This window comes from Papilio polytes, unplaced genomic scaffold (assembly GCF_000836215.1).
Source record: "Papilio polytes unplaced genomic scaffold, Ppol_1.0 DF824069.1, whole genome shotgun sequence".
NCBI classification, from domain to species: domain Eukaryota; kingdom Metazoa; phylum Arthropoda; class Insecta; order Lepidoptera; family Papilionidae; genus Papilio; species Papilio polytes.
Genome location: NW_013525135.1, coordinates 2,100,113 through 2,115,458, shown reverse-complemented (window position 1 = coordinate 2,115,458; position 15,346 = coordinate 2,100,113). Strand labels below are relative to the sequence as shown.

The window sequence follows — 15,346 nt, the reverse complement described above, 5'->3', positions numbered from 1 at the left end:
ACTTTTTACGACAGAATTGAGATAAATTTTGCTAGTATCTATGGCCGAAAATGTTTCAAAAATGATTACTTTTTTTAAATGTCACATTAAAGTTATTTTTAGTCAATATTGCATGTTTATAATTTGCTTTAATCTATACAAATTGAAGTAATATAGTAGATTGTTTATTAATTTTAGTTTATTAACGTTTAGAAATTATCAATATTAGAGCACGCTGTATGAGCTAAAAATATTCCATAAAACCGAAACGTAGAGTTTTATAAAAATGCCTCGCAAAATTTAATTTTATCTTTCGTCAAACGCAGCACATGCAAATTTAATTAAAACTAACAATATATCCATGTGATCGTAAACTGTTCATTAAAATGTTTAGGCTTTTTCAGGTTATTTGATCTTTTTTTTTAATAAAAAAAAACATAATAATATGTTTCTTACCCTACGACTTTCTTAGTTTCATTGTAAAATATACATTTAATAATCTTACTCCAAAGATTGTTTAAATAGGGTTTATTCACAATACTATGTTCTTTAATATAATTACTCTTGATATATGATACTATCTGAAAGATTTAATCTATTTGCATCAGTATATATTTCAACCAGGTTTTACTAAAGATATACTCTTATATCCTTCCCATTGTAGGTCTTTGTTACACTAGTTCCTTATTAAAAATAATGTCTCTCTTAAAACGTTTGTATTTGTTTCTATAAAACAATTTATACTGTTTTATTTTGTTGCAGAATCATGGATCCTGAAATAATAATCGAAGAGATGGAACTACAAACGACGCCAAGCACATCCTTTTTTACGACAATTTACCCAGAATACGAAAATCAAAGCTCGTGGACAAATGTAACCGATGTCAAGGAACAAAGTGTCAATTTTTACTATTTTTTCGATGTAAGTGTGCTTTTACAAAAACTTTAAAAAATAGTAGTACCGCAATTAATATTTTTAAAAATACAATCATCTGTACATTTAGCGTCTAAATAAACTCTGAATGAAATGTTTCGCAATTCTTCATTCAGAGTAATTAAATCTCTTTTAACCAAGCAAACAAACACGGCTTTGGTCGACACACGACTTTTTTAGCGCTCAGCACCAGTGGAAAATCATAGAAGTATATCTCGTGCGCGACTAGTCTATTAGACAAAATGACTGGATTAGCGATATCGGTAGTAGAATCAATAAAATGTGTCAAAATGTATATGAATGGCGCGACAAGTATATGAGTTATAGAAAATCATTGTGAATTCGATACATTCCTGACTTCGAACAGCAATATTACTATTCGAGTGTAAACTTTGTCTAGAGGGAGGAAAATAGATGGCAGGGTTATCTAGTTTCATAGAAAATAGCAATACGTTAAGCGTTAGTAACATTGGGGAGGTTGTTGAAAACATATTCGTCCGGACATCGGGCTTGATAGCACTATCAATGTCGCACGATACGAGAGAGCGTCCATTACGCGATTAAATCCCTTCACGTTTACTGCCTACTTAATCCACCTGAAAATGTAGTGGGTGTGGGATTGATTTGCTTTCATATAACCCGACATGTTTCAAGGGCTTGGCTACATTGGGAATATAACTCATGTTTTCGTTCCATAACTTTTTATATACAAGTCTTTTTATATATAAGTCAAGCCTACACTAAAGACCTTTTATTAAACTATCACACAACTGTTGTGCGATTGTCGATTGTCAATTGTTTCGCAGCCTATTCAACTGTTTAGATAGTTGCACAACTAAGAATCGAGAAGTATGCGCACCTGCATATAAGCTCATAGGAATCAAAGCAAGACTAAACAGTTGTGCGACAGTTTAGTTTGATATTTGAACACGCTACAAAAAAGCAATCGATAAATGCAGTAATATTTCTTACATTCATAAATCTGATATTATACTCGTAGTGTGGTTTAGAATTCGGAAAGTAAAAAGCAAATAAGATTAAACGAATAGAGTGAAAATTCCGCGAATAGCAAAATATATTTCCGATATAATTTTGTTCATGAGTCGAATTCAAACGAAGCGACCGCCATAATTTAGAGCGTATCGACAGTTGCGCGAACAACCGACAACTGGAACCACATGTTGGAAAGATCTTGTTATTTGGCACGCATTTCCACTTAATTACGTTCAAGATGTATTTTGTAATGGAAATATTGATTAAGTAGTTTAAATTAACTTTTTAGTAACTTATTTATTTAAAAAATAAAGCAAATAAAGCGGAAATCGCTACAGACGGGAAAGCATATGGGTTTCAAATATTGTAAATTTACAAAATTGAAGCAGAGAAACATTTTCTACATTCTAAGTAGACCTAAAAATAAATACAAGTTCAGAATTTGTAAAAAAAGAAATTTAGTGAATGTCTCCATTTTTTTGCAGTCTGTACAGTTTACGGTGATGTGGGTGCTGTTCGTACTAATTGTGGTGCTGAACTCGTCAGTGATAGCGGCACTGCTCTGTACCAACGCGAGGAAGAGTAGAATGAACTTTTTCATCATGCAGTTGGCGATTGCAGGTGAGTGAAAAACATAGAAATAGTTCAACCAGTCAGAACTAGTTGTCACTGTCGAGACACATCTTGCCTATGACTCTGAAAAACGTGGATTACAACATTATGTCTTTGTAACAGCAGTGTAAACCCACGGTAGTCGTGGCTCGTATACTCGTAAATATAGTAAGTGCGTAATACAATTTTAAAACAACATTAATATAAAGTCAACTGTGAAAATTACAGCGACTTTTTTAATCTCGGTCTTGAAAAACGGGTAGGGAGCAACTGGCTGTGGTGCCGAAAGACAGAATATTTATGAAAGACCTATATCTTCTGATTCTGATTATTAAAACTTACAAGATGATTAATAAAAGATGCCTAAAATGTAGACTAGGTTTTTGACACACAAAATCATAATAAAAAAATCCTTTAAGCGGAGAAAATAGTATTGCATAAGTAGTTATTTCGCACAAATGTCTCACAAATAAATAATGCTTGATTTACGATTGTGACAAAGCTGTTACAGAACATTCAACGTTAACATTTTTACTTGACCCCCGGGAGCTGCGCGTAAGGAAATAAAAACCAACTTTATTGGAACACTTCTTTGTGATTGACCTCCCGAAGGATTAGTCGAAATGACGAATATTTCTTCTTTCTGAACAAACAAGGAAAATGTACACATTTTATACATAAAATAATGTATTAATTGCACGAGTTGAAAACAAAAAACAAACTAATGTTCATAAATAATACAAGTATTTCCTTTTAACTTATTAACTTTACAATCATACTAATATTATAAATGCTAAGTTTAGATGAATGGATGGATGTTTGTTAGAGTTTGTAGCCTAAATTGTTTAATGGATCTGGATGAAATTTTAAAAAAGATGTAGAAAATAATCTGGAAGAACACATAGGCTATTTGCTTTTGTTTTTTTTTTAATATTGCGCGGACGGAGTCGCGGGTAAAAGCTAGTTTTAAAATAAAGAAAGCGAAGGAGTCTATCTCTGTTACAAATCGATATAATTACAACGTCAAAAAATGAAAAGAAGTTAATTAAATTAATCATTTAAGAATACAATTTGAATAAATAAGTATACATTTTAAGTAAATATATTTTTAGGGAGCACTTAGTCATTGAGTTGAACAGGCTCAGCTTCTTAGCGGAGTGAGATTGAATTGCTGAGGACTATCGAAATTTATTTACGACCTCTTCACTGATTGCTAATAGTCAGCGCTATTATATCCAGCAAAATGTTTACTGAATATATTAAGTCCGAAGTAACGAAATAAGCTTTGATTAGGATTGTTAGAATAGAAAAACTAGAACAGAAATTTTATTTTATTGTACAACGTAGTTACACTTGCTCAATCAATTGCACAAACAATAAGTAACCATTTCATTCTTGGTTATTTAATAATCTTGATTTTACACTCTCTATAACAAGATTTTGAATAATTACTGTCTTAATAAAAAAAAACATTTTCAAACACAAAAATATCTTCCTTTAGTACATTATTTTAACTAAGTCACGAGAGTTTTCATGTAACATTAGAGATCTAGTCATATCAAGTCTAACACCATAAACAATACGGATATGTTCACCCGATTTTATCATTAAAACCGCATAAGACAAAGGTCTTATCATTTTTCAAGTTGTATCTTTTTTATGAAACTTAAGCTTTTATGAAGATGCAAATCGTACCGCTTTACGAGTTCCCTTGACTGAGGAAAGCACTAAAAGATGTGTAGTGAAATACTAAAGTTTAGCTGATATCACCACAAAATTTTAGTATTTTTCTTAACAAATACAAAGTACAGTCGTAAAAGATGACATAAACGTCAAGTTGAACGTACTGAGAGCAACGATGTGTAAAATTGTTCTACGGAATTATGATGTAGAGAACATCATTACGGTTTGCCGCACTTCAAATTACTTCTTGACTATCCTTTTTGAATTCTATATTTACTGTTGCTAAATTTTTAGTTTATATTCAGCTGTGGTACGAAATAGTTAATAAATTGAGCCATAGAAATATGAGAGAATATGACAAAGTGTTTTAAAAATGAGAAAATACAAGATAGTGGTAGATATAAGGAGTAAAAGGTTGGGCAAGTTATGAGGAAGTATTGGAGGTACACTTTAGAGGTAGACCTAAAAAGTGATGAATTGATTGCGTGAATGGTGACATGATCAAGGAGGGAGTGATGACTTAGATATCGGAGATTTGAAGATTAGTTACGTATCATGATTTTTATTAATATTGATTTCGAAGGGTTAGTTACCATTCTCTACTTGAAATCTTTTTCATTTGTGAATGTTTTTTTTTTTATAGACTACTTACTTAATAAATTTTAGTACAAAAACAAAAACAAACTTACTTTGTTATTCTGGTGTTCGAATTCCCTAACTTTCTTGTTATATTTGTGGTTTGATTTCTTGGAACTAGGTTATTTCTTTTGTGGAATAATTTTATTACCCGGCATATGACATGACAGCTTATTTCCTAACAGGCATAGAAATATTTGTTCGGATTGATAACAGCAAAACGTTCAAAATCTTGGATATATTTTCCTTGCGAGATCCCGCGAACTTGAGGATAAGCCTGCTATAACAAATTCATGGTATTTCAAAGCTTTTCGGATCGTTTCCGTCGTTTTATTCAATTTATTATGTTTTGGAAAAGATTTGTATGTGTCGGATTTGATTTATTGTTCTTCGGTTTTATTGCTGTTGCTTAAATATTGACGTTTTATTATTAGACAATTTATACGGGGAAATAATGTTGCGAGTAGAGTACATCTGATTTACTTGGTCTTGTTTCAATTATTGCTATCAAATTGGAGTACATTGTAGGATATCTGTACAATATTTTAGGAGTATCAGATCTCTTTATGTGTAAAATTACTTCGATATCCCGCACGAAAAACACTATGAGGTTTAAAGAAAATATTATTATAATAAAAAATAAGTATAAAATATATTTTACAAACTATGAAACTTCATAGATAAATATCCGCGTGTGGGATAACAGATTTTCATCGGTTCGTATCGTTTTTCCATCAATGCAAACCTATTTATGTCTGATATGAAGTAACGCTTTAGTTAAAACAACGCGTACGTAAATAAACTTTACTATGTTTTCGTGTGAATCGTAAATTAAACAAAATCTACTATGTACTATGGACTATGGAACATTTTTTATAAGAAAATCAATTATTTATGGAACAAAATATTCGTGATATTTTATTTAGTTATCGTCGCATTTAGTTTGATAAGTATATCTGGCCAAGTGTCACCGCTTCTATCCGAAAATATGTAAAACCCACATTGATATAACAAGGGGGACTCTAGTAAGCTCTCATAATTTAGTTTAACTTTTATCCACCGGAGGAGATAGCCTTACCGGACTATACAAGTATTTAATAACTTTAACGATGTTACTATTACTGATATACCAAAAAAATAATGTAATGTATTAATTCATTTTAAATTCGTTTTGTAAAATTTTTCATCATTTTGTGTGTTTTGTCAATTTCTTTTCGTCAATTTTTTTCTTTGTGTTAATAAAATCTACACTTCAATCGTTATGATCAGTATAAAGAAGACAATAAAAAAGATAGCCTTCTAAATCATAAAAGACATAAATTCTAAAACAATCCAATTTATCTTTCGCATACCTCGTAGGAATTCGCAACAAATTTAACAGTTTTTTTTCTACAATCGTAAACGTCGTTTTTATTGCCATTATGCAGTTTTCTCGCCATAAAAACGTCAGACGTGGGCTGAAACGTGCTAATTTTATCTAAAACTGTCTTGTTAGCTAGATATTTATGGAGGACCGTTCACGTCTATTATACCATAGAAATTATGCCCCATTAAAGTTTGCCAAGTTAATGAAATTACAGCCTCAGGAAAAAATATATTAAGCGAAGATAATTACGAAATACTTCGCCAGTTTAACTGTGATTACATTGAGAATTTTTAATTAAAATAGTGAAAAAAACAACTAGTTTTCGCCCGCGACTCCATTTACGTGAAATTGAAAAATACAAAAGTAGCCTTCGTGTTCTTCCAGAATAATCTCTACATCTGCATCAAAATCCATTCAGCCGTTTAGTCTACAAACTCTAACAAACATCCATGTAAAGTTATGCATTTATAATATTAGTATGATTATTGTACTGGAAATAATACAATTCCAAACCAATACGACTTAGGGTCCTTCAAGAAGCGAGCCTATCATTTTCTCAAAGGCCGACAACAAATCTTTAGTTCCTCTGGTGTTGCGGATGTCCATGGGCGTCGTTGACCACCTTGGTGTTGACGCCGCTCGTTTGCCTCCTTTTATTATAAAAAAAAATTGAAAGACTTATCGTATCGTAGGAGGAATTAAAAGTCCTAAGTTTGGGTACAATAAAATCTTTATCGCAGTAATGAACTAATACGTTCAAAATAATTGTTTCATATTGAAGTATCAATGTAGTAAAAGTACACTAACAATACACGTATACCATTATTTTGTATAGTAATGGTAGCGTACCGGAAATGAAGAAAATTTATTATGCAATAGTGAATAGGAGTTTTGGCGGAAAACTCGCATGGCATATTCGTAAATCATCATAATGACATTTTACTAAGGGTCAAAGTGGGTTATAGATTCTTAGAGAGTGCGCAAACCTGAAACTCAACTATCGCACAACTGATATAGCGCATGTAATATATTTTTAGTTGTGCAAATAAACAGTTGATTTAGCTGCGATACAATCGACAATCGCACCACAGTTTAGTTCAAGGTGTGCGCCCGCTCTTAAGATTTTTAACATGTTTATATGCATACTATCTACAGATGATGTTTTTATTTTGTTTTTAATTATAATTTATTTGTTACAGATCTCTTCGTCGGACTGATTTACGTGTTTGTTGACATAATTCAGAAAATAACAATCGCTTGGTATGCGGGAGAGTTTATGTGTAAAGTCGTCAAATTCCTCCAGGTAAGATTGTTTTACACTATCTGTTTTGGTAAATTAAAATTATCGACAATTTTTTAACATGCTATTTACATAACGGCGAAGTTGGTGGTCAAGCGAAATTTTCGAATTAAGTAAAAACCTTTTATGGAGATATTTCTGATAATCTTCTCTCAAAGATAATCAAATATAATTCAAAGAAAATCTTTGTATTATTTAGAGATTCTCAAAAATGTTGTCAAGGACCAACGATTTGACGAAGAAATTAAGTTTCTTTGAATCGAAGTCAAATAAATTTATATAACTGCTTATTAGTCATGTAACACTGTTATTAATATGAAAATTTATGGAAATCTCATGAAAGTTAGCGAAATCAATCCTCAAACAAGTTTCGACGAAAAACCACAGACGTGAAATGAAAACGATTCCTACGTAATAGGTCGGAGGGTGAATTTCAATTAGTCACGTTTCCTTATAACGTTAATTTACAAACTAACGAAAATTTCAATTAATTCCTTCAGCCCTACATCACAAGATAAGGTTTCTAATTTTAATACGTCTGAATTTGTTTTGTATTTTGATTTATTACTTAATACTTGAAACTACTTTATAATAGCTTTCGCCGGCAACTTCGTACGAGTGGAATTAAAAAAAAGAAAACGTAAAAAGAATAAAATGGGAATAATAGAAAAAGACTGTTCGTCATCTTACTTTTCTATAACAGCGAAAACACACACTTCTTTGTTGCCTAAGATGTCAGCAACTTCAACATATTTTTGAATAAATCTTTTTTTAATAAAAAGCCCTACTCTTGCGTCACGCTTTAGGCTATATATTTTCACGCCATTAAATTTAAGGGGTAAACATTTTGAATAAAAACCCTATTGTGGGAAAGAGACCATAAGTTGCTGCCAACATCGAGGAAGCAAGGTTGTCATCATGTCATGTCATTTTGACATTTGTAATTGATAATTTGACAAATGTAAACAATAAAATAAAATCTTCATAATTTCATGCAGATGAAGTCGCGCGGGGACAGCTAGTATGTTATAAATGCAAAATATGTGTATAGATAGATGTATGTATGGATGTTTGTAACTGTTTTCTGCCTAAACGGCAGAAAGGATTTCGACGAAATTTAGCATACATGTAAATTATAGTCTGGAAGAACAAAGGCTACTTTTTTTTTAAAACACAAACACAGGCAAAAGTATATTTGTTTTATAAGTCATTAAGAATCAAAAAGTAAAAAAAAAAAAAAAACATTATAAAAAATCCAACTTCCAAACATCATTACTAAAACGTTACTGTCCTTTCAATTGTAAATTGTTATGGTAAAAATGTAAAAAGCCTTACGTAGAAATATCATTGCATACCTCGGCTGATATCGACATCAATGTAATAATAATTGTACAATAAGACATAATAGCTACAATAAGGCTGGTGGGAGGAGGCGGAGGTTAATCTGGTGTAAAAGATAAATCTAAAAAACGGTACGATGTAATTACGTAAACCATTACTAAATTGTTGTTGAAGGCGTGAAATTGTCTCAAACGATTTGCATTTTATTGCCTCGAGTACAAGGGCGGAATATTTTTGTAGAGAAGAATTTCTAAGACTACATTTTACTATACCTGAATCTGTAGAAACAAAGTTAAGTGTGGATGTGGATCATGAGCATTAGCTATGAGGAATAATAAAGATGGACTCAAGAATTTTTTGACAGTAAGTTCTAAGAGCGGTCGCACACATTTGAATTAACATCGCACAACAGTTGTGCGATTGTTTAGTCTATTATTTCGCAGCCAATTCAACTGTTCATTTGTACAACTAAAATAGGTTAGTGCACCTCTCCATGTAAGGTCATAGAGATCAAAGCGAGAATTAACAGTTGAGCGGAAGTTTAGTTAAAAGTGTGCGCGCGGTCTTAGATCAAAATGAAATGATAGTTTATTGTTTCTTATATGTATCGTAAACATACGTCAACATTACGAGATGTAATTTATATTCGACCATTCTGGAAGTCAGTTTGTAATCTTACGGGAAACGTAGTATGGGTAAAGAGGTAATACGGTATAAATGGTCGCTGTGTACATTGGATAGCACCCAGCGTTATGATTACCAGACAAAATAATGAAAACTTTTACCCGAAGCCGAAACAGATCACTCATAAACATACGCGAGACGTAAATAAGGTGCTTTTAAAACAGCTGTCAATGACTTTGTAAAACCTAGTTAAAGAGATTAATGAACGTTTAGTAAACGCTGATATCGGAAAATACTTATCAAACTTTAAGGGAAATCGTGGAAGCGTGCAAGAAACGGACTTCGAATCTCTACTCTTAGATAACTTTGCGAATATCAAAGTTATTTTAATCAATGATATTTGAGATCGACGACATATTAAAATGGCAATTTTATTGGTACTTGTAATTTTTATTACAAACGCCCACTTAAACTTCGCCATAGTAGCGAAGTGATCTTTACCCATAGACAATCGCAATTGTAAATGCGTCGTCTGTCGTTGAGAATATTTCCCATTTCTATGCAACTTCTTCCCTTTCATATAAGAAATTTGTGGGAAGGGAAAGAGGTCTAAAATTAGAGCCTCCGGCACACTCACTTATCAAACGAAAGGACGAGTGATTTCCTCTTCACGCCTGTATTCTGGGCTGTCGTAGTATTATACCGCGCGAGCGTATTGTGAAATAGATCTTATTGCGGGCTCTAACACTGTTAAACATAACTTATAATGTTTTGTTCCAGGCCGTGGTTATGTACGCGTCTACATACGTTCTCGTGGCTTTAAGTATAGATCGTTGTGACGCAATTACTAATCCAATGAACTTCTCTGGAAGCTGTAAGTATAAATTTCCATTTTAAAAGAGACAAGAAATAGAAGTTTACGACCTGTTTGAAGTACCTGTTTTACTAGGCTAAAACTTTGCAAAATCAAAGTGTAACGGCCACATTTGTAAAGGCACTTATAATGTTTAAATTTAAGTTTATTAAGTTGGCGTAACTTAATGTTTACAATTACAAAATTGATATAAATCATACATGTTTAATGGGCGGTTTTATAACATTTTTATTGATAAAAAAACGGTATTTTAAAGACCTTGTTTGAACCTTGCGAAAGAATTTAAAATGGCAATAAAAAAAAACAAATTTAGGATAGTAACAGTGCATTAATTTTTTTGCCTAATTAATTAAAAATGATCATATCTGTGGTAGATAGGAATGTTATTTTCTTTTGTGATGTTAGTAATAAAAAATGAAATAAAACCGAAATTTTATTTTAGCTTACGATGAAGTCAATTATAAATGTACCAAGATCACATCAATATAAACGAAATGGATTGCTTAAATTTTATAACAGAATTTAATTGGTAAAGAAACGAAATTGTCTCGTAATTTTTATGATACAATCAATCGAGATACTTTGTCTTTTGAATTTAAAAGTCCATAAAATGTTGAATTTGAACCACTCTTTTAAAATAAAAATGACTAAAGTAAGATTCTCTAAATGTGTCTAAATGCATGATACGATTCTTAACTCTATTGCTGTTATTCTAATTATAATTATTATTCCAATAATGTGTACATGAGTGAAATAGACAATTTCATTTGAAGAACCTTAGTAAAGCATCTGCTTAAAATAGGAGTTAAGTCTTCCGTGAAATTTTGTGTTCAGGAAGTATTCGTAGAGAAAATGTCATATGTTTACAAATGTATTAATTAATGTTAATAATAAATAACAGATATACATACATATTGTCATACATATTGTCTTTCATGTTATTGTCAAGTTTCCGGTAAGGACGGTTCAGCGAACACCACCGCTTTTCGTCATGATGTCACTTTGAAATAATTCCGTTACGATCTCTCTTTATGAAAATTATTTTGCTATAAATATTTGTCCTACAATGTCTTACGTCAATTACTAATTTAAATTATTTAAAAATAGCTTTTGATTTATTAAATTTTAATTTATGTAATCGGATTAATAATTAATTTCAGGGAACCGCGCTAGAGGTCTTATAGTATCCGCGTGGCTCATAAGCATAATTTTCTCCATACCTCTATTAATTTTGTACGAAGTTAAAGAAGTTCAAGGTAAGGTTCTACATTGATAGTGTTTCATCCATCCCAAAAATATTAATTGGCTATTTCATATAATTACCAGTACAGACACGATTTAAATTCTGACCATCTGAATTTTTTTACCAAAGACCAATAAAACAGACCAGCCAGGTGATTCATATTTTGTTATTAAGCTTTTATATGTCTTTTTTTTTATTGTTAACATTTTCTACTTCACAGGGCAGCTACAATGCTGGATAGATTTAGGCACTCCTCGAAGATGGCAGATATGGATGTCAATGGTGTCGGTGATGATATTTGTACTGCCAGCACTGGCTATAGCAGCGTGCTACGCAGTCATAGTGCTGACCATTTGGACAAAGAGTAAGGCCGTAGTTATGAGCCCACCTATCAACTCCCGGAGGACTAAGACTATGAGAAACGGTGAGGTTTTATTTCTGTAGAATTGCTAATAATGATTTCTATGCTAGTTATAACATCCAAAATTTTGATTTTCACCCCCTCAATAAAGCTATCTTATTATCCTGAGAAAAAACTTCATAAACATAAACGAAAGCCTTAATTTCCAGGCCAAGTGGAATGCGACCCAGATTCAAGACGCGCGAGCTCCAGAGGTCTGATACCAAGAGCGAAAATTAAAAGTGTCAAAATGACCTTCGTTATTGTATTTGGTAAGTAACCATAATTTAAATGAACTTTATTTAAACATAAAAAAAGAGTTAAAATGTAATGTAGACTACAACGATAGACGAAGACCGAAAAAAGGATGGATGGATTGTGTGAAAGAAGATATGCTTAAGAAGGGAGTGAATTCAGATAAGAAGGTTGATAGAGTAAGGAAGAGCACATTCTGTGCAGATCTTCCGTAGGGACAAGAGCAAGCTGATGATCATTGTTATTTGATTCAGATACAGATGTATTGTGACTCATAAAAACAAACAAAAAAGAAAGAAAAAATGTTGCATTTTTTCCGTTGCATCAATACTTTATGAAGTGTTTCATTTTGTTAGTTTATTTTTCTAATATTACGTTAAGTGTTAATAAATGTGCTAAAAAAAAAATCTGGATTTGAAAACATAAATCTGCCATGAATTACGTCTGACTATAAAAATAATTTGTCTGCTCTGTTCTAACAGGAAACGGGTTTACGACCTCTGTTGCATAAGACATATGGCCATTAAAAGCGACTGTTAAATTATGATTTTCTTTTTTTATTTGAACTTTTTCAAGATCAAAATATTTTTAAACCAGCATCACGAAGTCATTTCCGTCTACTTTTACTTAATTTATCTTTTTAGTTTTATCTCAACAAATCGTAAACTTTTTTATGATATTTTGTTCCCTTTTCATTTGATACTTTCAAAGAGATTTTTTATTTGCTACATTCAAACTTTTTAGATCATTGAAAGATTTATTATCGCTGTTTTTTTTACTTATACAAAAATGTGTATTTAAAATATACGTTGCATGTAAATTCTTTTTGTTCCTTTATAAAAAAATCTCTGTCGCGTAACATAAAAACATAATTGATTTCGTAGAATACAACTAGATAGCAACAAATCACTATAACACGCGGTAATTACTTTTTACAAATCGACATTTATTTGTGCACTGTATCCATTTAAGAGTTTTGTTCTTTAAACAGGATTATGCAAAACTTCTAAAGATTTATTTAAAACAGTTACGCATTGAATTTCATGTCATATTTATTATTATGTCCTCAGTATTCGTGTTGTGTTGGTCACCGTACATCGTGTTCGACCTGCTACAAGTATACAACCACATCCCGCCCACGCAGACCAATCTGGCGATAGCCACTCTCATCCAAAGCTTGGCTCCGTTAAATTCTGCGGCCAACCCCTTAATATGCTGCATGTTTTCGCCGCACATTTACGCCAGTCTCAGGTAATCAAACGTTTACGACTGTATTTTACTAGTTGATGATGTGAGCAGTTACAGATTTATTAAATTTAGTTTTGTGTGAAATTTAAGCATGTTGCCACATTAATTCGTTTAAAGGTCCGACTTTGAAGCTTTAGCGTTTGTTAAATGGTCACTAATGTCTTTTGACTAAAATGTTTATTTTAAACACAAGAAATTAAAATGTTCTTTTCTTGGACAATTGTAAAACAAAAAAATCATCTTAAAGATTCATTCCTTTTTTGCATAAAACAGTACAACTTACAAATATAAATCGATTTTATATTGTAATATTTAAAATTGCAGACGAGTCCCGCCGTACCGTTGGCTGTGGTGCGGCAGATCGCACAAGAGACACGCACGCGGCACACAGCGCTCGCGATCTGACTCCACCGCAAACTCTGACCTGCTTAGTTCTACGCATGCACGACGGTCACACTCTGTAGCAACGGTAAGTATACAGCATCCACTCTTCCTCTCTCTCTCTCTCTTCCTTGAGTCGTTATCATCATACCTTGACCATCTTTGCCCATTTAAATCTCTATTCAGTCTATTTCCGGCTAATTGTAGCGCATCGTAGGCCATCATTCTACAAGCCTGTGAAACTCATCATAATAAATAGACCTGGATTAAAGGTTTCTCTTCTTTCTGCATCTTTTTCTGTTATTTGGAATCAGCTTTTCTCATCCCAAACTTGATAGCAACATTTTTGGAGTAATCTTCAATTCGAGAAAAACAGTAAAATTCATGTAAAATTGTAAAACTAAATTTTTACATTTTTTAATCAGGTCCTAAATCGAACTCGCAGCAGCAGCATATCAAGATCGCAGCCTGACAATCGCCGTAGCCAACTCCTGGTGGTAATTTCATCCCGGGACTGACAACGGACGCCCGCTTCTGTACCCGATGATGACGTCATGCTTTAACCACACGAGACGGGACGGGAACGACACGGGCTGATTCAACTGATGTATTTAAAAATCCTATTTATAATTGTATAACGTAACTTTTATATTAATCAATGGTATTTGTTATAATAAGATGCCGTCTGTAGTATTAAATTAACATAGTGTTTTAATATTGTCTTTTAAAATTCGTTGATGTATTATTTATTTATTTTATGTTAGAAAACTCTCTAGGTCGAATATAATAGTTCGACGGCCAAAACGCTTTAAAACACAGGCATTTGTTTTTTGTTTGTAAATATGTTGAGGCGATTAAATTGCAATGTAATTTTACTAAATAATTAAACAACTAAAAATGCAAGAGGCTTTGTAGTCTCTAAAAGATTAGTTTTAATTCTTAATACATGATTTTTCAAATTATTTGCCATTAAAAGATTTTAAAAATATCAATAATTTTCGTGTATGTAATATGTGTATATTTTTGTAGTATTAAGTGATTAAATGTCAAAATAAAAAAATAAGTTAACTGATTGAATAATGCCAAGTATACAAGCAAACTCGCATCAATTATGTTCAAAGATTAACAATAATGTGTTTCATTGTAAAGAAGAAAATATGGTTTGCTCATAAAAACGATTAAAATTAATGTTTTGACTAAAAGTCAGGTAACTATATAAAATGCGATCTTAAATATTTTATTTTAAGTAAAAAGTTTAGAATTTAAAGAACTACGAATAATACAATTTTTCGCTATATTAAATAATGTCCAAATTGTATGAAATTAAATACATCTCTAACTTTGACAGAATAGAAACTTTTTCTGTACTATGTTTTATCAGAACTTAATCCCGTTGATATCTAACTTAACTCCATTAAGTATATTTAAGATGTAATAGTTAATAATAAATTAAAAAAGGACTTATTCTACCGAATGT

The 15,346-nt window shown here is 31.8% G+C and overlaps 1 protein-coding gene across 3 annotated transcripts in view; it reads left to right on the top strand.

Annotated features, from left to right (window-relative positions):
• The window catches only part of LOC106100230 (cardioacceleratory peptide receptor-like), a 60,813-nt gene extending 46,298 nt beyond the window's left edge, over positions 1-14,515 (top strand). For 2 of the 3 annotated variants that reach the window (XM_013279021.1, XM_013279022.1), the window contains exons 2-11: positions 742-901; positions 2,392-2,527; positions 7,403-7,506; positions 10,249-10,342; positions 11,503-11,598; positions 11,806-12,009; positions 12,156-12,257; positions 13,311-13,491; positions 13,813-13,957; positions 14,295-14,515. In XM_013279021.1, coding sequence (XP_013134475.1) covers positions 746-901; positions 2,392-2,527; positions 7,403-7,506; positions 10,249-10,342; positions 11,503-11,598; positions 11,806-12,009; positions 12,156-12,257; positions 13,311-13,491; positions 13,813-13,957; positions 14,295-14,387 — 1,311 coding nt within the window. In that variant the 5' untranslated portion in view covers positions 742-745 and the 3' untranslated portion in view covers positions 14,388-14,515. Of the gene's footprint in view, positions 1-297; positions 384-741; positions 902-2,391; positions 2,528-7,402; positions 7,507-10,248; positions 10,343-11,502; positions 11,599-11,805; positions 12,010-12,155; positions 12,258-13,310; positions 13,492-13,812; positions 13,958-14,294 lie in introns of those variants that run through there. The other variant, XM_013279023.1, reaches the window with a different exon arrangement.
• Positions 14,516-15,346: the final 831 nt, after the last annotated feature.